This window comes from Protopterus annectens, chromosome 11.part0 (assembly GCF_019279795.1).
Source record: "Protopterus annectens isolate FY-2018-M chromosome 11.part0, PAN1.0, whole genome shotgun sequence".
NCBI lineage: Eukaryota > Metazoa > Chordata > Ceratodontiformes > Protopteridae > Protopterus > Protopterus annectens.
The window spans coordinates 540,101,379-540,125,168 of record NC_056745.1 but is presented as its reverse complement, the minus strand read 5'-3'; the positions used below and the strand labels follow the sequence as shown (position 1 = coordinate 540,125,168).

At 47.8% G+C, this 23,790-nt stretch overlaps 1 protein-coding gene across 2 annotated transcripts in view; it reads left to right on the top strand.

Moving 5' to 3' along the window:
• Positions 1 to 23,790, top strand: part of SSBP1 (single stranded DNA binding protein 1) — a gene marked incomplete at its 5' end in the record, with an annotated part of 1,088,662 nt that overhangs the window by 903,119 nt on the left and 161,753 nt on the right. For both annotated transcript variants that reach the window (XM_044088048.1, XM_044088049.1), the window contains 1 exon segment: positions 9,848 to 9,936. In XM_044088048.1, coding sequence (XP_043943983.1) covers positions 9,848 to 9,936 — 89 coding nt within the window.

Sequence of the window (23,790 nt, the reverse complement as noted above, 5' to 3'; positions counted from 1 at the left end):
CCTTTGCAGCAGAATGTATTATTTGGTGTCAAAGCAGAAGAGGTTTTAAAGAAAATGGAGGATAAGGCAAAGTCTATGCCGATGGATCAGGATTTTTTTACAGGTACAACCCCCCTCGTTTCAGTAGAAATTGGCCAACAAAAAACTGGTCCTTTCCAGCTTCTGACAGATCGCAGAGGGGCAAATACAGACGCCCAAGGGGCAGAGGTCAGTCACAAGCCCCTTATAAACCTCGCCAGTGGGGTACTGCTACCCAGAAAGGAGGAGAAGACAGGCCCCAAGCTAGCAGAAGACAAACACAATGACTCAACCCTCAAACTACCAAGCAAATCTCTCGGCAGCTCCCTTGGGAGGAAAATTAGCACTTTTTGCAGACAACTGGCACATCATCACAAAAGACAAATGGGTCCTAAACATTGTCTCACAAGGATACAGATTCCACCTTCATACCTTGCCAAGGATAAAAGGAATGCCAAACCTGCCACCAAATCAGTGGGCCGAGGCACAAAAACAAATTACAGCTCTCATGGGCATGAGAGCCATTCAACAGGTACCTACACAGGAGCAAGGACAAGGATTTTACTCAAGACTCTTTCTAGTCCCAAGAAAGGACAAAGCATGGAGACCCATTCTGGATCTTTCAATTCTGAACACCTATCTGCAAGTACCAAAAATCAAGATGCTAACACTACAGCAGCAGCTTCCCATGCTGGGCAAGAATGCTTGGCTAGTAACGTTGGACCTCAAGGAGGCATACCTGCATGTCCCTATCAGACAAAATTGCAGAAGATACCTCCACTTCATTGCAGGTTCAATCCATTATCAGTTCTCTGCACTGCCCTTTGGCTTATCTACTGTGCCCAGGGTCTTCACAAAATGCCTGGCACCAGTAATCGCATACTGCGGATAAAGAGGAATTCAAATATACCCATACCTGGACGACTGCCTTATTCAAGCAGAAAGCAAGGACATTCCTTTAAAGCATTGGCATTTATCAAACACCTTCTAAGTTGCCTAGGGTACACAGTAAACGAAAAGTAATCAAAACTAGTGCCCTCACAAAACATAATATTCCTGGGTGCCAGCTTGAATACAACGGCCCAGATGGCTCATGCCAGACAAGCAACAACAGCTGACTCAATACGTCAAAATATTGGCAACAAAGACCCAACTCCCTGCAAGAAAAATTCTGCAGGCCTTGGGATTCATGGCATCTTGCATACTACTAATACCATTTGCAAAACTGCATATGAGGAAATTACAATGGTACCTGAAAAGCGTATGGACTCAGCACAGCCACAGCTTGGAAACAATACCACTCATTCCCTGCCTTCAACAGGAGTTTCTATGGCGGGCACAGGCATGTCACCTCAGCAAGGGTCAGCCTTTCACCTTACCCACAGCCAGGCAAACTATGACAACAGATGCATCGGACTATGCCTGGGGGCACACATGGCAGGACAGTGCATTCAGGGCAAATGGACTACAGATCAAAGGCATCTGCATATCAATCAAAAAGAAGTGCTAGCAGTACAGAATGCCCTAACAGCTTTCAAGGACGTTTTACATCCAGGAAAACTAATAATAAAGATGGACAATACCACAGTAATGTGGTACATAAACAAGCAAGGGGGCACACATTCCTACCCTCTATGCAGGCAAGCAATGACCTTGTGGAACACGGCACTGTCTTACCAAGTTCAACTACAAGCACAATTCCTGCCAGGAAAGAACACACATTAGCAGACGACCTAAGCAGAAACATCATGGATCCCCACGAGTGGAAACTAGATCCACAAGTATTTGCAATGATAACTCAAAAATGGGGACGCCCAGACATAGATCTGTTTTGCCAACCCCCAAAACTACCAACTTCAAAAATTTTGCACAAGGACATTCCACCCACAAGCTTGGAAAGTGGACGCCCTTTCATTCAGTTGGAAAACATTAACAGTGTATGCCTTTCCTCCACTGCCTCTTCTAGCAAAGGTACTGCTGAAAGTCAGATTAGAGAGGCCACAAATGATACTCATTGCACCAGACTGGCCATGCCAGCACTGGTAGCCAATTCTAAGGAACATGGCCCATGGCCCACCATGGATTTTACCACAAATTCCTCACCTGCTCACCCAGCGAGACAATCAGATTCTACACAGCCAGCTCAAGACTTTAAACCTGGCTGCATGGCAAATTACCTAAACAACCAGCCAACACCTCTATCCAAAGCTTTTATGGATGTCATTCTGGAGGCCAGGAGGCCCAGCACCAGGAAAACCTATTCAGACAAATGGAAAAGATGGCTAAAGGCCAAAATTCCCTTGATCCAAACATTCCTCAGATTCTACAATATTTACCCGAGTGGATCTCAACTTTGTTCTGGAAAAGCTTACACTGCCGCCCTTTGAACCAGCGTTTTCAGCTGATTTAAAATTTCTTTCATGGAAAACTGCCCTGCTACTAGCAATAACTTCAGCTAGAAGAGTCTCAGAGCTACAGGCACTAATGGCAGTGGAGCCTTTCCTCATTTTTCATCAAGGCAGAGTTTCTCTACGAACTAACCCTTCCTTTATGCCAAAGGTGGTATCCAGTGTGGCCCTAAACCAAACCATTCATTTACCCACCTTTTTCCCACATCCCCAGAACAAAGGAGAAAGACTCTTGCACTCTTTGGACATTCACAGGCAATTACGTTACTACTTGGATAAAACTAAGGCTTTCAGAAAATCTGACCAGCTCTTTGTAGCCTATGGTGCAGGATCACAAGGGAAAACTCTCTCAAAACAGACCATTTCAAAATGGATAGGACATTGCATACGTTTTTGCTACACGCATCATGGGAAACCGGTACCTGCTAACATTAGGTCCCACTCCACCAGGGCTACAGCCACATCAGCAGCCTTTCTCAGGGGGGTGCCAACCAAGGATATTCTGGAAGCTGCAACTTGGAGTTCAGTGCACACCTTCACCAAACACTGTCACTTACCTCTATATTCTAAGACTAGAACTGGTTTTGCCACTGCAGTTTTGCAGGGCCTACTAGCTTCTTCTAACCCTGTTTTAACTCCACCACCCATCCTTATCTTTGGGATTCAACCCAAGTGTGATGACTGCAAGCAGGGTAACACGATGAACATAGTACAGTTTTGTACCTACCATAAATGTAGATATTAGAGTGTTCACCCTGCTGCAGTCCAGGTTACCCTCCTGCCATCCCTCTGAACTAGCTGGACTTATCTATACCATTCTATCTTGTACAACATCTGTGGTGTATTTGCTTGTGCCTGAAGGTATTGTTTTATTTTTATATAGCAATATATATATTGCCTACCTATTGGGGGCACCTGACATCTGGGGCGAGAAAAACTGAAGAAAATGGCGTCTGATGCCTCTTGTATACCCCTGGCGCACTGATGTCAGGGAAGAAGCGACAGCAACCGACGCCGGACCAAGACTTTGGAACTCAGGCCGACTGCGGGACCACCTGACGGCAGGATAACCCAAGTGTGATGACTGCAGCAGGGTGAACACTCTAACATCTGCATTTATGGTAGGTACAAAACTGTACTTTCTTTCTGTATCCCCAAGATTTTACATTGAAAAAACTACCTATTATTTTGACAACTTGTATGAGTCCTTATTTTAGTTCATTTTGACTGTTATGAACTTAATGATGTTAAGTTGTCTATCTCGCCTTCATTCTTGCTGGATGGGTTCGGAGCCGATCCTCGGCTTCGACTCTGCCACTCTAAAAGCTTGAGAGCTAATTCCACCGGCTCGAGGCTCCCCTATATCCCACAATGCTAGGCGGTAACTCCTCAGATCTCGTTTGCCGCTACAGCGATCGAGGTGCGTTCCTACCGGCTTAGGTTAGTTTTTGAAAAGAAACTAGTTTTTCTTAGCTTTTTTCCCCTTTTTAAGTTAGTTTTTTCTAAATAGTTACATTGTGAGTAGTTCCATCCCATTCCCTGTAAATTTCCCTCCTTTTCCAAAAAACTCACTAGAAATTTTCCCTTGGGCCTTAGGCCCAGTCCCTCCCTCCCTCCCTAGTAGTGAGTGACTGTGTTTTATAGGGATTTTATTTACTTCTAACTTAATTTAATTTAGTTTAAATTGTTTCTAAGTGTAATCAGTGTGTGTGTTTGTGTGGTTACACTTCTATTCTTAGACATGTCTAAGGAATCAAAGGTCTCAGGCTTTAAGAAGTGTGACTCGTGCTGTCAGAAGATGTCTCTGACAGACGGTCACACTTCTTGTGTGTACTGCCTGGGACCTTTGCACCTGCAGGACTCATGTGCTGTTTGCCATGGCTTCAGCCCTAGAGTCCTGCAGGAGCGAAAAAATAAACTTATTTTAAGGGGCTTATTGAAGCCTGAGGGTCCCTCGACTCGGTCCTTGAGAAACCCTCCAAGCCTTCCAGACCTTCGGCTCCAGTCTCTGAGCCGTCTTCTGGGGGTCCTAAGGCTATAGGAACATCGGCTCCGGCCGGAGCCGATGAATCTCGAACACATGCCCCTACTGTTTCCTCGGCTCCAGCCGGAGCCGAGGAAGACATAACTGAGTCTGCTCCGATCAAGTTGTCGGAACCGACATCTAGGAAAAGGTCCCGATCTCCATCTATCGGCTCCGTTCATTCGGCGTCAGCATCACCTTTGCTGTCTGAACGTAGCCATAGATCCCACTCCTCCAGGTCTTCCAGGTTATCGGACTATGACCTTCAGAGAGTAGTGAGTCGACTTCTTAAGTCCGAGGCACTAGCCCAAATGCTTCAAAGTCCGACTCAACAGTCGAGAACTATCCCCATTACTCAAAATGTTCCTCCTCTGACTCTCTTGAGTTCGGAGCCGGGGCGGCTCGGACCCGAGACTGTGGTGGCGTCGGAACCAATACCCTTGTCTTCAGTTCAGTATCTGCTCCAATGTCTTCCTTGGAGGAATCTCGGCGCTGGACTTCCCTCGTCGGCTCCGAGGGGGCGAGTGGCATCGGACCCTTGTCCGACCCCGCTCTCCCTCTCGGTGCTTCGGCGCTGGTGAGTTCGGCTCCGACATCGGCCTCGGAGCCATCACTGTCGGTGCCGGGGGAGGTTTTCAGTTTTTCGGATGGAGACCTCCGGCTCTGCCTGACAGGGGTGCCTTCGAGGTCATGAGAAGCGTGTTGGAACCAGGTTCAACTCCACAGTCTGCTCCTTCTGCCCCTCCCTCCATGGTGCCTCCGGTGATTTCTACTCACTCTCTCATCCCCGACCGTAGAGAGCCAGCTCCTCAAGTTTCCCCAGTGGGGATCTCCTCCTCTTCCGAGGCCTCTCCTGACCCTGTAGGAGAGCCCCGTAGGAAGAGGCAGTGCAAGAGGAAGCACATTGACTCCCCTGAGTCTGTCACCTCTGACACTGATTTAGAGGATTCTGAAGGTTCCCCTCGTTCCCCCTCTGAAGATGTCTCCTTTGCAGACATCCTGGAAATCTTAAAACAGAGGGAGAATTGGCCATCCCTCAACCCTTCAGATGATGAATCAGTGTATCTTGAGGCGTTTGGCTCTCACCCTTCCACCTCCTGGGTGTCCCCTCCCTTTGAACCCCTTATGCAAGTGGTGGCAAAGAAGGCTTGGGCAGCTCCTGATTCAGTGGAACCCACCCCCAGGAGACCATCAAAATTCATCACTGCCCCCAAGGACAAAGAATTTTTAACCAAAGGCGTCTCGGTTGATGCTATGGTGGTGGCTGCGGCCACCAAGGAGGAGTTAGCTGATCCTTTGGTGCCTGTTCATCCTCCTAACAAGGAGTCTAGGTCGATGGACAGGTACGGGAAGCGGATGTTCTCGTCAGCGACCTTTACTATGAGATCGCTGAATTACCTGTGTCATTTCACTCATCTTCAGAGGGATTTGCTCAAGGAAGCGAGTGAAATGTTAAAGGACCTAACAGCTGCGGGTTTTCAGGATAGAATGAATTCTCAGCTGGCAACCCTTAATTCGATAACTAACTCCTCCATGCGCCTCCTTTCATATGCGGCGGATGGAGCAAGTAGAGCGGCAGGTACAGGTGTAGCCTTGTGTAGGTACGCCTGGATGCGGCTATGTAACTTTGCGGACCCTTTCAAGGTGTCCTTCACTAATTCCCCCTTTGATTGATGGATCATCCCTCTTTGGTCCTCAAGTGAAGGAACCCTGACTAGGTGCGAGACTGATGGCAAAACTCTCTCTGCCGTCGGAGTCCGTTTTTGTACTCCTTCTAGGCCTTACCCCAAAGGCCAGAAGGGGGGGAAAGATGTGGTTCCGCAAACAATCTCAAGGAGATTTGCCTGACTCAGTCGTTTCCCCTCTAGAGGCAGAGTGGGGAACAATAATGGTAGACGCCGTCCTAGTGGCAGAGGGGGCCCGCAGAATCAGGACAGTCGAGAATCCTTTTCCGACAAGCCCTTTCAGCATCCCTGAGATGTTGCCCGGCTGTCCACCTTCGGAGGCAGTCGGGGGAAGATTATCGCTGTACCCAGAAGCCTGGCTATCCCTAACTCAAGACAAGTGGGGTACAGTCTGTCATTTCCGAAGGCTACAGAATCCCCTTCCTTTTCATTCCGAAGCAATCCAAAAAATCCCTTCCAGACGTTCCACCCAGTCAAAGGAAGCAAGCAGCATTAGAAATTTCAAAGCTGCTCGCAAAAAGAGCCATTCAACCAGTTCCAGCAGACCAAACAGGATCCGGAATCTACTCCAAATTCTTTTTGGTTCCAAAGAAAACAGGGGACTGGAGACCCATTCTGGATCTCAGCAACTTGAACAAATTTGTCAAGAAAACAAAGTTCCGGATGGTCACGCTGCAGTCCATTCTACCCCTTTTGGGGCGGGACAACTGGATGTGCTCGATAGATCTCCAGGACGCGTACGCGTACTATCACATCAGAATGAGTCGATGCTCCAGGAGGTTTCTCCGCTTCAGGCTGGGAACCAGTCATTTCCAATTCAGAGCCCTGCCCTTTGGTCTCACTACAGCCCCCCCGAGTGTTTACCAAATGCATGGCAGTGGTAGCCTCTCATCTGAGACGACAAGGATTCCAGGTGTTTCCTTATTTAGATGACTGGCTCCTTACAGCCCCCACCAAGCATCTTTTACTTCTCCCCAGAGACTACACCTTTCACACATGTCAGGCACTAGGCATTTCAATAAATTACGAAAAGTCTGTCTTGTTGCCTTGTCGTGTTATTACCTTTATAGGCGCAAATCTAGACACAGTCAACATGTCAGCCAGACTCACAGAGCAGAGAATAGCAGACATACACAGACAGGTCTTTCTTGTCTTGCAGAGCAACAAAGTCGATGCCAGATTGATCCTGAAAGTCTTGGGGATTATGGCGGCGGCCATCCCTCTTCTACCATTAGCTCGCTTCCATATGAGAATTTTGCAATGGATGCTCTTCACACAATGGTCTTTTGCAACGACTTCCAATGTCCCATCCTATTCGGATAACTCAATCGTGCAAGAATCATCTCTCTTGGTGGGTCACATCCCCCCAGCTCCTCCTAGGGAGACCTTTCGTCCTTCCCCCTCCGGTTGCTACAGTGACAACGGACGCCTCCCTGATCGGGTGGGGGGGGGGCATTACCAGGGCAGGATGGTCCAGGGCATGTGGCAACCATTCGAGTGCCACTTGCACATAAACGTCCTAGAGATGAGAGCAGTGCTTCTAGCGTTGCAAGCCTTACAAGACTCTCTTCCCAAGGGAACTATAGCAATTCAGACAGACAACATGTCTGTAGTGTGGTACATCAACAAACAAGGTGGAACCAGATCTTACCCCCTATGTCGAGAGGCACTCAGACTGTGGCAATGGGCGATTTCTTCTCAGCGGTTTCTGTTAGCAATGCACATTCCCGGGAAGTCCAATGTGATTGCAGACAAATTGAGCAGAGCTATTCTCATGCCTCACGAGTGGTCTCTGAAGAATTCAGTGTTGGAGAAAGTTTTTCGTAAGTGGGGCCGGCCTTGCTGCAACCTTTTCACCACTCCCCAGAACAGCAAGTGCGACGATTTTTTCGCCCTCTTTCCCCAACCAGGCCACCCCAGCAGAGACGCTCTAGTACACAGTTGGCCCCGGGGACTTCTGTATGCTTTTCCTCCCTTCCCACTGATATCTCAGCTAATACAGAAAGCCATCGCTCAAAGCTTCCATGATCCTTATTGCCCCTTACTGGCCTCGACAGGTTTGGTTCCCGTTCCTCCACCGTTATCTGTTGGAGCAGCCTTGACATCTGGACCCAGTTCCAGACCTCTTGACCCATCAGTCGGGTCAGTTGCACCACTCCCTTCCTTCTCTGAACCTCACAGCGTGGTTCCTCCAATTCCAACTTTAGCCAGGCTTCCTCTGATATCTCACTCAGAGATATCTTAATAGCCTCTCATAAATCTTCCACTCGGAAGATTTATCTTAACAAGTGGAAAAGTTTTTCCTTTTGGGCACAGTCAAAGAATATAGATCCTTTCACTGCTTCCATTCAACTAGCCGAACTTTTCCACTCGGGTTCGTCTCCGTCTACCATTAGAGTTCAATTGGCAGCAATTTCGAACTTTCATGTTGGAGTCTGAGTCCTCCATTATGTCTCATACTCTGCAAAGCCTTTTTAAAGGGAGTTTTTCTCCTCAAACCACCCATCAGAGATCCTCCTCCTCAATGGGATCTCAACTTGGTTCTGACGTCCTTAATTCTTTCCCCCTTTGAACCTGCGGCTTCATGTTCAATAAAGTTACTTTCTTGGAAAACACTCTTTTTAGTAGCTATCACTTCAGCTAGAAGAGTCTCTGAACTCCATGCTCTGTGCAGTCGACCCCCTTATCTTGTGTTTCATAAGGATAGGGTGTCCTTATGTACTAACCCGTCCTTTTTGCCCAAGGTAGCTTCACTGGCAAATTTGAATCAAACCATTGAGCTTCCTGTCTTCTTCCCTAATTATTCTAATAGGTCAGAACAAAAGTTACACTGTTTAGACATTCATCGCCAACTTAGGTACTATTTAGACAGGACCAAACAATTCAGGAAATCTGACCAACTGTTTGTTTCTTATGCAGAAGGTAGAATGGGCCTTCCAGTTTCTAAAGTGTCTCTCTAGATGGCTTACTGCTGATTACCCTAGTGTATGAGATAAGACATCAACAGTTGCCATCCAAACCCAGGGCTCATTCAGCTAGAGCTTTAGCCACTTCTATAGCTTTCCAAGATAGGCTGCCTATTGATTCGATTTGTTCTGCAGCTACTTGGGCTTCTCCCCATACCTTCATTTCTCATTATAAGTTGGACTTGGCCTCTAGAGACCGAGCCAACTTTGGTTCCACTGTACTCGAGTCTGTTCCGATAGGCCACCCGGGACAAGGTGCTAGGGACGCGGTCCCATCCAGCAAGAATGAAGGCGAGATAGACAACTTAACATTTAGAAGTTATGTATCTGCCATAATGTTCCATGTTAGTTGTCTTCTTCTCGCCTTCTTTCTTGCGTCCCACCCTCCTTCCCCCTAGCCAGGACAGACCTAGAGGAGTTTTTCTTTGTTCCTTTTATGGAATTTCCTTGCTGGCCTTAGCTTTCAAACGAGATCTGAGGAGTTACCGCCTAGCATTGTGGGATATAGGGGAGCCACGAGCCGGTGGAATTAGCTCTCGAGCTTTTAGAGTGGCCGAGTCAGAGCCGAGGATCGGCTCCGAACCCATCCAGCAAGAAAGAAGGCGAGAAGAAGACAACTAACATGGAACGTTATGGTAGGTACATAACTTCTAATTATAATCTTATTCAGTGCCCTGTTTTCAAGAACTGTGTACAGTGCATCACACTTGTTCCATTCATGTTTTTATGGCATTTTATACTTTACAGAGCACGAATTTATGTAGAAGGGAAGATAGACTATGGTGAATATACAGACAAAAATAATGTGAGACGTCAGGCAACAACAATTATAGCAGGCAAGTATTTTATTACTTTTTTTCCTTTTATTTTGATGGCTGTGTGGGAGGCATACTTGTTTGCTTCATCAGTTCTTATACTTTAAGTGTTTGAAATTATTTTTCTTGATTTATATCTGCATGTAATGTAAGTTGTAGGTGCTGCTACATGCGCACACAGCTTTCAACCTCTTAGCACAAAAAATCTGGACAGAGTCAAAAATAATGGGGGACAAAGCCCCAAATATAGGGACACATTTTGAATATTTCTCTTATAAAATTGGAACATTGCTAGAATAAAAGGTTTTATTACCATGCATTTTATGAAGCATATGAAGTATGAAACACAAATGCCTGTCATTATTTAATGAATTCAATCCTCACTGATTTGCTGCAAAAATCCAGAAAATCACAAATTTTGTAAGGAACAGACCAAAAATATGAGGTGAAAATCTGGACATTGTGCTAAACATCTGGACAGTTGAGGGGTATGCATGCACAGTTTCTGATGAAAGTCTTAGTGTAAACTGTTGAAAGGGGAAGATTTTATAGGTTCTTAGAAAATTACTAGGCTAGTGGCCCTAGAGCCCTTACAAGCCTAGAACAAGCCTAGCCATGTTAATCCCAAGTTGCCCCATCTGTCCTTATGTAAACATATTTTGCTGAGCTAGTTTGTCACCACTGATTCTCCTTATCCAAGAGGGACATGGGTGCCACTCCTGGGGTGAATTTGTAGTCTCCAGTCCATTTGTCCAGGTTGCGCTTGAATAGGGTCAGTGAGGAGCACTAATTCACATGAATTGGAAGTTTGTTCCAGAGGAGTGTCAGTCTCAGAGAGAGACGTATTTGTCTCAACAGCATATTCGGGCTAGGTTAAGATCCCTAGATAGAGAGATTTGTGCCATTAGATTTCTGTATGTGAAGCATATTTCATCATGGCAGGGTTGGAGACTGCCCTGTAGGCCAGGCACAAGTCTCTTTTGCAGCCTATATGATAGACTAAAAACCCTGTCACTATACTCTATCTGCATACATCATGGTTTGGAGGCCATGTATTTTCTTGGTGAGAAACTTCTGTGGTCTCTCTAGCTGCTGCAGGTGTCTGAGGTACATGCAAAAGAGGGAGCATTATACTCTCATTAGTGGTTGGTTGAGGGTCGAGCACAGTGGAGCTGTAACATCTTTAGACCTAGATATGATGCCCTTACTTATAAGGTGCACAATGTAGAATGATTTCCTTATTGCAGAAGAAACTTGGTTGAAGTTCAGATTGCTGGCTATCTGTGTTCCTAGATCTAGCACCACTGGGTTTGAGCTTAGGGGGGTGTTGTCAATATTGTAGTTAGCAGGGAATTTTACTTTGCAAAGGGAATAATAATGCACTTTTTTGCATTTAGTTTTAGACAGTGGCTTTGGCACCAGTCATTTCTGTTAGGCCTTCCTGTAGTATGTTAACAATGTTGGAGGATTCAATGATTGCACCTAATTATCAGCAAACTTGTGTGAAAGGCAGTCTAATTTTGCCTGGACTTTCAAGAAGTAGATTCTGAACAGTAAAGGACCCAACCTAGAACCCTGTGGTGTGCCACTGGTGATTGATCTACTGGTAGATAGTCACCAACTTTGATGGTATGTGTTCTGTTGGTGAGCCAGTTGGCTACCCATCTAGTCCAGTAAGGGTTAATCCCTAATTCTATTTTCTCCAAATCTTTTGGGTTTCTAATACCATGCCAGTAATGGAACCCATTCCCAAGTCAAAGTGCGATTAAAGTTCATGAAGTTAGTATTCCTTTAATCTTTGCAAAAGTGCTCTTCACAGCACCTGCAATTCGTATGGAGTTACATGTATTGGTAACATTTCTAAATATGATTGTAGATTCAAAACTCATTGCTCCTACTACTGTTGGAACTGCCTGGGTATCTTTCTTCCACATTGCTCTCATGTCTGCCTGCAAATCTTAATATTTTATGACTCTCTCTCTCTACAAAAGACACTGTTGTCACTGGGTATACCAGTTTCAATGATCAGTGCTCCTTTTGTCTTTTCATGGACCACTGTATCTGGTTTTCTCACGTCTATGTTTTGAACTGTTGGTAATGGGTGATCCCATGTGATGTAGACTTCATTTTTTATGATGCTTTGGGGTTCATGTTTCCAGTGTTTTACATCCACTTCAGTGCCATAATGTTTGCACAATCCCCAGTGTAAGCCTTGCCACATTATTGTGCCTTTCAGTATATAATCCTCCTGCCATTAGTACGTCACAACCAGCAAAAAGGTGTGCGGCTGTTTCCAGTCCTGTTTTATAAAACCTACAGTTGTTTATTTCTCCCACATGTTCAATGGATTTTGTAAACCATAGATCTGAAGTAGGAGAATTCATTTGTCAGCAACCTGTGGGGTATGGATCCGATATCGGATCCGAGCTGGCATGGTTTATCCAGCTATGGATCCGAGCTCCTAGCTCCTCCCCTCACCCATAATGCCCTGCTCTCCCTACATGACCTCAGATCTAGTTTGCCGCGCATGGTGAAGGCTGGGTCGTCAGAGCTCCTAAAGCTAAGTGGATATATTCTTATTAAAGGGTTTTAAAATTGTTTAAAATTTAAATTTGTGTGAAAGATATAGGTTCCCCTTCTGTTTTTATATTTTTTGGGTTAATTTAGTTTTTACCCTCCCCTCGCTGGTTCGTAGTTGGTGTGTGTTTGTGTTTCTTTGGGGCCTTTGTGTGAGTGTTTTTAGTTTATTTTATTATTACTATTTAAAAAAAAAAAAAAAAAAAATAGTAATGTCTGAGGCCCCAAAGGCTGTGTTTTCAAAGTGCGCCGAGTGTGGCCATAAGCTTTCCCTTGCTGATGGCCACACTTGGTGCGTTCGATGCCTTGGGGTTGAACACCTCACTTCAGGGTGTTCAATCTGTGCAGGGTTCAACCCCAGGGCATTGAAGGAGGGGAGGTCGAAGCTGGTCTTGGCGGGACTCTTGCCCCTAGACTCTGCTTCAGCCCCCGCCCCCTTGGTGGTCACTGCTTTGGCAGTCCCTGCCTTGCCTGCTCCCCCTCCTCCACCCGGGATTCAAACTCCCGCCAAAGGGTCGGAGGAGAGGGAAGCCAGGAAAAAGGACCGGAGAGAAAAGCACCACAAGCGGCGGGCCGAGACCTCCGTTTCGGCCCCGCCGGCTAAGCGGGCTTCTCCTCCAGCCTCTCTGGCTGCTGGCTCTCCCCCTCCTCGGCTCTGGTCCCCATGCTTTTCACCGGAGCCTGAGGATGAGGAGACCCGACCTCCTTCGAGGCTATCGAGGCGGCACTCAAGGCCTACCTCGGTAGCCTCGTCGAGGTCTACTTACAGCCTCTCCGATGCTGATCTGGACCGGATGATGCGAAGGTTCATCCAGGCCCAGATGCAGCTGGGAGTGCTCCTGCATCCCCCACCTCTGGGGGGGAACTCGACCCCCCTTTTTTAAGCCCATTGCTCCTTCTCCGACCCGCTACCCGGGTTCGGAGCACCCGGAGCCAGGCAGCCACGGAGCCGCGGGTGAGTCGGCGCCGACAGTACTGGGTACTTTGGATCCGACCCTGCCCTCGAGTCTGTCGGATCCGACCTCTCGGAGCCTTGGCCCGAGCTTCGGATCCGAGGGACTCTGTGTGCCTTCGGCGCCGTCCTTGTCTGAGCACACTGGTCCCTCGGATCCGAGGGGCTCGGCGCCGGCTCCGATCTGCTCATCGTATCCGAGGGGGAGCCAACTTTCAGATCCTATTGTCGAGGCTGGCTCTCCCTTGGCTTTTGATGTAGTGGAGAGGGCTCTGTTGAGGGCATCCGGACCCCCGGCCCTTGCTTCGGCTCCGTCCCGCACTCCATCTGCTCTGGGCCTGGCTTCCATCGCCCGGCCAATGGGACAGCCCGCTTCACTGCCCCAAGCAGTTCCTACGGTTCTGGACATTGCTGGTGAGGGCTCCTCGGACATCCCCCCCGAGGAAGCACCTCACAAGCATTCGTGTAAGAGGAGGCACATTGACTCCCCCAAGTCTTTGACTGAAGACACTGACTTGGAGGAAGGGGAAGGCTCCTCAAGATCACATCCTCAGGGGGTGATCTTGAGGAAGGGGAAGGCTGCTCAAGATCACCCCCTGAGGATGTCTCCTTCGGAGACATCATGGAAATGTTACGGATTAGAGGTGGGTGGTCTGCCCCAAAGTCTTCCTCGGACGAGTCCGTGTTCTTGGAGGGATTTGAAGCAGGCCCATCTACCTCTTGGGTGTCCCCTCCTGCCGACCCCCTGGTGGACCTTATTGCCACCAGGGCGTGGAAGGAACCGGACACCGTGGAGCCAATCCCCAAGAGGCCCGACAGGATCCTTAGCCCCCCTGCTGACCATGCCCACTGGAGCAAGGGACCCCCGGTAGATGCCATGTTGTCGGCAGCAGCCACTAAGAGGGAACTCGCCCAGGAGAGTCCCTCAGTCCATCCCCCGAGCAAGGAGTCTCGGATGATGGACCGTTTGGGGAAGCAAATGTTTAGTTCAGCGACCTTCTCAGTGAGGGCGCTCAACTATTTGGCACACGTCATTAGGATGCAGCGCGATCTTATCAAGGAATACGCTGCATCCCCCCCAGAGTCCGTGTCTGAGGAGGACTAACTTATGCACTCCACCCGTATGGCCACTCTTCGTTCTGTGACTAACACCTCTATGCGGTTACTTTCCCACGCTACCGAGGGAGCCGCTAGAGCTGCGGGAGCGGGACTAGTCACAAGACGGCAGGCCTGGCTCCACCACTGCGATTTTACAGAGCCCTTCAAGGCGTCTTTTGCGAACGCCCCGTTTGACGGTTCTGCCCTTTTTGGCAAGACGGTTCGCGATACCTTGGTTCAGAGCAAGAAGGACGGGAAGACGCTGTCTGCCGTCTGAGTCCGCTTCTCTGTGCCCCAGAGGTCCTACTCTAGGAACCAAAAGGGCCAAAATGTGGTTCCGGAAGTCGCAGCATTCCCAACCCGCTCCGGACAACCAGTCCTTCCGCGGCAGAGGAGGACAGGGTGGACGCCCGCCCTAGGGGCAGAGGGGCTCCCAGGAACTTTGGGTCCAAGGAACCTTTCTCTGAACGGCCCACGCAGCAACCCTGAGGGGTTGCCAGACTGCTCCACTCTGGAGGCAGTCGGGGGACGTTTCTCAGAGCACCTAGCGGCATGGGAGTCCATTACATCGGACCGCTGGGTACTCCGGATTATATCCAGAGGTTACCAGATCCCCTTTCTTTATCTCCCAAAGTTAAAAATCCTCCCCGATGTTCCACCCGATCAGAGGGAGGCCGCTTAAGCAGAAATTGGCCATCTGCTGAGGAAGAGAGCCATCCAGCCCGTCCCCCCAGACCAGACCGGATCAGGGTTCTACTCCAGGTTCTTTTTAGTGCCAAAAAAGACGGGGGACCTAAGACCCATTCTAGACCTGTCCCTGTTGAACCTGTCAGTTCCCAAAGAGAAGTTCCGGATGGTCACTTTGCGGTCCATCCTCCCCCTTCTAGGGGAGAATCACTGGATGTGCTCTATAGACCTCAAGGATGCGTACTACCACATTCGGATGGACAGACGATCCAGGAGGTTTCTTCGCTTCCGGCTGGGAGCCAGTCACTACCAGTTCAGGGTCCTTCCCTTTGGTCTCACCACAGCCCCCAGGGTGTTCACCAAAGTGTTAGCAGTGGTTGCGGCCCACCTGAGGCTTCAGGGGGTGCAGCTCTTTCCGTACCTAGATGACTGGCTTCTCACCGCCCCAACAAGGCATCTACTCTCTTTGGCAAGAGACTCCTTCCTTCGTCTAGCTCCCAAGCTAGGCATCACGGTAAACATAGAGAAGTCCAACCTGGTCCCTACTCGAGCAATAGAATTTATAGGAGCCAGGTTAGACACGAGAAATTTAAGAGCCTTTCTCACAACCGACAGGGTTCGGAATCTCCGACTCCAGGTGCGGGCCATTCTTCACTCCAGCTCAACACCTGCAGAATTGATCCTGAGGGCGCTAGGGTCTATGGCGGCAGCGATTACTCTTCCGCACGCCCGCTTGAACATGCGGGTGCTTCAATGGACACTTCAGGTGCAATGGTCATTTCTCTCCCTCCCCCTGTATCATTCCATTACAATCAGCAAGGCTTGCAAGCAGTCTCTCTTGTACCTGCAGAATTGATCCTGAGGGCGCTAGGGTCTATGGCGGCAGCGATTACTCTACCGCACGCCCGCTTGAACATGCGGGTGCTTCAATGGACACTTCAGGTGCAATGGTCATTTCTCTCCCTCCCCCTGTATCATCCCATTACAATCAGCAAGGCTTGCAAGCAGTCTCTCTTGTGGTGGCTCCATTCTCCGGACCTCCACAGGGGCCGCCCCTTTTGTGCATCTCCCCCTCTCGCCACGGTGACCACTGACGCTTCCCGCCTCGGGTGGGGGGGGGGGCATTTTGCGGGCCGGATGGTCCAAGGCACGTGGAGTGATTCAGAGACCTCCCTGCATATCAATGTTCTGGAAATGAGGGCGGTGCTCTTGGTGTTGCAAGCACTTCAGGCCCTCCTTCCCCTGGGAACAATTGCGATTCAGTCAGACAACATGTCGGTGGTCTGGTACATCAACAAACAGGGGGGAACCAGGTCTTACCCTTTATGTCGAGAAGCCATGAGAGTGTGGGAATGGGTGATCTCCACCAACCGCTTTCTCATCGCAACGCATATTCCGGCTCGGACCAACATACTAGCGGACAAGCTCAGTCGCACCATTCTCTCCCCGTACGAGTGGTGTCTCAATTCTCAAGTAGCGAAATGTATCTTCGCACAGTGGGGGACTCCCTGTTGCGATCTCTTTGCTTCTCCTTTAAACGCCAAGTGCGACAGTTTTTTCGCTCTGATCCCTCCTCCAGGGGATTCTCCGAGAGACGCTCTGGTGCATGCTTGGCCTCCTGGTCGTCTTTACGCATACCCCCCTCTACCTCTGATGCTGCAAGTACTTCAGAAAGCCTCTCGGTTGGGGTGCAGAATGATCCTCATTGCCCCGTTCTGGCCTCGACAGATCTGGTTCCCTTACCTAAGGTCTCATTCAGTGAATCCACCTTGGATTCTAGATCCCATTCCGGATCTGATATCACACCCGTCGAACCTGCCGACTCCGAACCTGGACAACCTGAAGTTGACTGCTTGGCTGCTGCAGTTCCACTCCTCATCAGGACTCCCGGTATCTCGTCCCCAGGTAAGGCCATTCTGGTAGCGGCCCACAAGCCCTCTACCAGGAAAAATTACCGCAGTAAATGGAAGCGTTTCTCCATTTGGGCAGAGCGACAAGGCCTAGATCCTTTCACTGTTCCCCTTCTTTGGTTCTAGATTTCCTTACTACTCTCTTTAATGATGGCGCCAGTAGTTCCACGGTCAAAGTTCAGCTGGCGGCCATATCTCATTACCATATTGGACACGATTCAGGGTCTCTTATGTCAGCTGAGTTATGCAAAACCTTCCTAAAAGGCACCTTTTTGCTCAGACCTCCTGTCAAAGAAACGGTTGCCCCGTGGGATCTTTCCTTGGTACTTCAGGCCTTGACCGCTCCCCCCTTCGAACCTGCAGCCACAGTCTATCTTAAATACTTGTCCTTTAAGACTGCTTTTTTGGTAGCCATTACTTCGGCTAAAAGAGTTTCAGAGCTTCAGGCCCTGTCCATGAAAACCGCCTTATTTGATTTTTCATCCGGACCGGGTGTACCTCAGGATCAATCCCTCCTTTCTTCCTAAAGTAGCTTCGGAGGCTAACATTAATCAGTCCGTCAACCTCCCTGTTTTCTTCCCTAAGTATCAAAACAAAGGCGAATACAAGCTACATTCCTTGGATGTTCACAGGCAGCTTCGTTTTTACCTTCATAGGACAGCTGGTCATAGGCAATCAGACCAGTTGTTCATTTCTTTTGCCAAATTCAATCTGGGTAAACCAATTTCCAAAGTTTTTGTCACGCTGGATTTCTCACTGTATTCTGTTGGCGTACCAAGCCTCTGGGAGGCCCGCACCGGAGGGAGTCCATGCTCATTCGACCCAGTCTGTCTCTACTTCAGCGGCCTTTAAGTCGAGGGTTCCTCTGGATGACATTTGTTCAGCAGCCACTTGGGCTTCATCTCGTACCTTTATTACTCATTACAAGCTGGACGTCACTTCTAGAGGTAGAGCATCCTTTGGCTCATGGTGCTCCGGAATATCCTTCCATGATGGCCACCCAAGATTCAGGTAGCTGGGGACTCTGTCCTACAGGTTGCTGACAAATGAATTCTCCTACTTCAGATTTAGAAGTTATGTACTTACCATAAAGTTCCATCTGAGTAGGTGGATTCATTTGTCTGCAACCATCCCGCCCTCCTATCCCCCTGGCCTTGTCAGTTTCCTGCATAGGGTGTGTTACCCTTTGGTTAGGGTAGTTGGTGCAGGGCAAACTTGATCTGAGGTCATGTAGGGAGAGCAGGGCATTATGGGTGAGGGGAGGAGCTAGGAGCTCGGATCCATAGCTGGATAAACCATGCCGGTTCGGATCCGATATCGGATCCATACCCCACAGGTTGCAGACAAATGAATCCACCTACTCAGATGGAACGTTATGGTAAGTACATAACTTCTAATTTACATAGCATACTATCTTGGGCTGCCAGTATTAACCTTTCATCTGTTGGTTTGAATTTGCCTCTCCTTAACCATTCCTGCATTCAATCCTGATCAACATGAGGTTCTTCCAGAGGTTTACTGTATTTGCAGCTATATTTATGCATTTTCCACATTTTTTGCCTTCTCATCTGATCCTTCACCTTATATTCTTTCATTTTTTGGCACATTCAGCTGCTGTCTGATTTTTATCTACTTCTAGTTTGATTTCCATTCCTGCTTGATGCCAATATGCTTCTGCTAGACTAAGCAGGGAAGTCATCTTAGATTTATTCTCATTTTTCAAAATTTTCACTACGTTTGGGTCTTGTGAGGTCAGCAGATGTGTGCAGTCCCACAATTGCAGATCTATACATGTAATCAGTTTCAAGGAGACTCATACCTCCTCCGGAACAGTGAATATGTAATCTTGGTCTGCACTAAGGATGTTCCATGTTCAGCAAATTATTTGTTTTCCTGTAATATATGCAATGCATTTTGCAGCGAGTCAGTCACCCCAAAACTGTACGTTAGGACAGGAAGTGCAAATAGGCTTATAGCTCATATTTTATTCCTAGATGTCAACACTGTTTTCAGAATTAATTTAAGTCTTCTAAAATATTCTTTAAGTTTTATTTGCATTTGTTCATGTTTTATTTTTGATCCTTCAATTTCCAAATACTTCTATATCCCCTCTTGCTCAAGTTCTTTTATGTCACATTCTTGTCGCAAACTGATGATGATCATCGTGTTACCCTGCTGCAGTCATCACACTTGGGTTATCCTGTCGTCAGGTGGTCCTGCAGTCGGCCTGAATTCCAAAGTCTTGGTCCGGCGTCGGTTGCTGTCGCCTCTTCCTTGACGTCAATGCGTCAGGGGTATATATGATGCATCTGACGCCATTTTCTTCAGTCTTTCTTGCCGCGCGGTGCCCAAAGCAGAAGCAGTTCACAAGTGCCGGTCGGCCGACTCCTGAGATTTTTGAAGTTGAATTTCAGATCCAAAGTCTTCAATAAAGCTAAGTACTCCATTGGGGAAACTTTTCTTGCCTCAGACCGATGTCAGAAAAAGTTAACAATTGTATTTCTTGTGGGAAGCAAATACCTCATAAGGATTTTCATTCTTATTGTATACCTTGCCTAGGCCCAGACCACGACGTCACTGGTTGTCGCTTTTGTGCTAGGTTCAATAAGCATACTATAAAACGACGCTTTGATTTCGCACGACACTACGGTAGAAAATGTAACTATACCATGCCGTCGGAGCAACCGACTACTGGCGTGCACAAAAAACGCAAGGATAAGGACAGGCAGCCTAGACCCAAGCCAGACTCCGAGGCCTCGGCTGGGCCGGTCTCCTGTTCACAAGTTTTCAGTGAGGTGCCTACGCAGCCCCTGGCTACCGCAGAATTGGAACCAGAGACCGCTTCGGATCCTTTGGCGGAGAGTGCTAGGCTGACGCAGCCATTTTCTTTAGGCCCTACCGACAACATTGCAGAAAGAGAAGCCGGTGCTGCAGAAACACCTCCGGTTTCTGAAGGTGTCTTCAGACTGACTACGCTCACCATAAAAACGTATCCTAAGCTTAAGACTCCTCTTAAACATAAAAAGACTGCACTTCAGTCTTCAATTCAAGGCCCCATGCCTAAGAAACAGATGCTTAAAATGGCTGAAGATTTGATCTCTTTAATCGGAGGTTCCCAACCCCCCTCCGACAAAAGGCCTAGACAAGAGGAAGATTATGCCTCCTCTGCTCAAGTGTCTATTTCCTCAGGCTCCTCTGAGGAACAAGATTACTCATTTCCCCCTTATGAAGATTCTGATGCTGAGGATTCCATTCCCTCAGCTTCTCCCCTGAAGACTACTCCTTTGGGGAAACTTTACACACTATGAGGGAACATTTTCACTGGGAAGGTCAGGACTACTCTGACTCAAAGAAAAGGCTCTGAGAGTTTCTTTCACTCCCCCAGCACAGACCTCTTGCTATCCCCCCAGTTTTAGACATTGTGGATGATGTTTACTTAGAATCTAGTTTAAATCCAGATTCTCTGCCTCCTGCTCCAGCCAAATCAGACAGAGTGCCTGACTCCCACAAATTCCTTTATAAAAGCCCTGTTGCTGACCCAGAGACTATCTCCCAGGGTCCCAAAGGGGCTAAGGCTTCTATGGCAAAAAATCATGTACCCTCTGAAAGGGACGCCAGAGCACTAGACGGGTGGGGGAAAAAGGTTTACACCTCAGCCACTCTAGCTATGAGAGCACTAAATTGTCAATTTCACATGCTAAAATACCAGCAATTTTTAATGTCTCAAATGAGACAAAAAATGAGCACACTCCCTCAACAGTCTGAATTGAAGGAAATGCAGGATCTGTTGCATGCAGCTGAACAGGTGGGCAAACATACTTTACAATGTGGATTTGATTCCTTAGAAGCTTCCTGTAGAGCAGCTCTTACTGGGTCTGTTATACGTAGGCATGCTTGGTTAAAAGAACAAACTCTGCCTGATCATGTTAAAGCAAAGCTTCTAGATGCTCCCTTACAGCAGGATGTCCTATTTGGAGTTAAAGCAGAAGTTTTAAAGAAAATGGAGGATAAGGCAAAATCTATGCAGACGGTCAAAGATTTCTTACAGGTTCAGCCCCTTCACTTCAGAAATTGACCAACAAAAACTTGGTCCTTTCCAGCTACTGACAGACCACAGAGGGGTAAATACAGATGCCCAAGAGGCAGAGGACAACCACAAACCCACTACAAACCTCGACAATGGGGCACTACAACACAGAAGGGAGAAGACAGGCCCCAAACTACTAGAAGGCAAACACAATGACTTAAACCTCATATGGCCAAGCAAAACTCTCTTGGCAGCTCCCTTGGGAGGAAAATTAGCACTTTTTTCAGACAACTGGCGCATCATCACAAAGGACAAATGGGTCCTAGACATAATTTCACAAGGATACAAATTCCATTTCCACACCTTGCCAACGAAAGGAGGAATGCCCAAACCTGCCACAAAATCAATGGGCAGAGGCACAAAAACAAATTACAGCTCTCATGGACATGAGAGCCATTCCACTAGTACCTACACGGGAGCAAGGCCAAGGATTTTACTCTACTTTCTAGTCCCCAGAAAGGACAATGCCTGGAGACCAATTCTGGACCTTTCAATTCTAAACCTTTCAATTCTAAACACCTTCTTACAAGTACCCAAATTCAAGATGCTAACACTACAGTAGCTTCTTCCCATGTTGGGCAAGAAAGCATGGCTAGTAACATTGGACCTCAAGGAGGCATACCTGCATGTCACTATCGGACAAAATTGCAGAAGATACCTCCGTTTCATTGCAGGTTCAATCCATTACCAATTCTCTGCACTACCCTTTGGCTTATCCACTGCGCCCAGGGTTTTCACAAAATGCCTGGCACCAGTAATTGCATACTGCAGACAGAGGAATTCAAATATACCCATACCTGGACAACTGCCTCATCCAAGCAGAAAGCAAGGACATCCTCTTACAACATCTGGCTTTTGTAAAACATCTTCTAAGTTGCCTAGGGTACACGATAAACGAAAAGAAATCAAAGCTAGTACCCTCACAAAATATGACATTCCTGGGTGCCAGCTTGAATACAACGGCCCAGAAGGCTCATCTGACACCAGACAAACTACAACTGACTGAATATTTCAAAACAATGGCAACAGACCAAACTCCCTGCAAGAAAAATTCTGCAGGCCTTGGGCTTCATGGCATCTTGCATACTAATACCATTTGCAAAGCTGCATATGAGGAAATTACAGTGGTACCTAAAAAGCGTATGGTCTCAACACAGCCACAGCTTGGACACACTGATATTTCTCATTCCCTGCCTTCAACAAGAGTTTCTATGGTGGTCACAGGCATGTCACCTCAACAAGGGTCTGCCTTTCACCTTGCCCGCAGCCAGGCAAACTGACAACAGATGCATCGGACTATGCCTGGGGGGCACACATGGCAGGACAGTGCGTTCAAGGCATATGGACTGCAGATCAAAGGAATCTGCACATCAAAAAGAAATGCTAGCTGTACAGAATGCCCTGACAGCCTTCAAGAACCTCTTGCATCCAGAATAGCTTACAATAAGGACAGACAACACCACAGTTATGTGGTACATAAACAAGGGGGGTACACACTCCTACCCTCTATGCAGGCAAGCAATGACCCTGTGGAACACAGCACTGGCTTACCAAGTTCAGCTACAAGCTCAATTCCTGCCAGGAAAAAATACATTGGCAGACTACCTCAGCAGACACATCAAGGATCCCCACGAGTGGAAACTGGATCCACAAGTATTTGCAATAATAACTCAAAAATGGGGCCACCCAGACATAGATCTGTTTGCCAGCCCCCAAAACTATCAGCTAACAAAATTTTGAACAAGGACGCTTCACCATTAAGCTTGGAAAGTGGACGCACTCTCATTCAGATGGAAAAACCTGACAGTATATGCCTTCCCTCCATTGCCCCTTCTCTCAAAGGTGCTTCTGAAAGTCAGGAAGGAGAGACCCAGAATGATACTCGTAGCCCCAGACTGGCCACGCCAGCACTGGTACCCACTACTAAGGAATATGGCCCAGGGCCCACCTTGGATTTTACCACAAATTGCTCATTTGCTCACACAACAAGACAATCAGATTCTACATAGCCAGCTCAAAACCTTAAATTTGGCTGCATGGCAGATCACCTAAGCAACCAGCCAGCTCTTCTTCCTCAAGCAGTTATGGATGTTCTGGAAGCTAGGAGGCCCAGCACCAGGAAGGCCTACTCGGACAAATGGAAAAGGTTTTGCGCCTGGAACCAAGCTAAAGACCAAAATACCCTTTGGCCTCATTCCTCAGATTCTACAGTATTTAACTGAGATGTTGCACAAAGGACTTTCTTTTTCATCTGTTAAAATCCATGCCTCAGCTATTTCAGCCCACTACAACACGGATCCTCCCTTATTTTCACATCCGCTTCTAAGGCAGTTTCTCAGAGGGGCCAAAAACATTAGGCCCCCCAGGAGAGCACCTACACCAACCTGGGACCTCAGCTTTGTTCTGGAAAAACTTACGCTACCTCCTTTTGAAACCAGCTTTCTCTGCTGATCTAAAGTTTATATCATGGAAGACTGCCCTGCTGCTAGCAATAACTTCAGCCAGAAGAGTCTCAGAGCTTCAGGCACTAATGGCAGGTAGAGCCTTTCCTCATTTTCCATCAA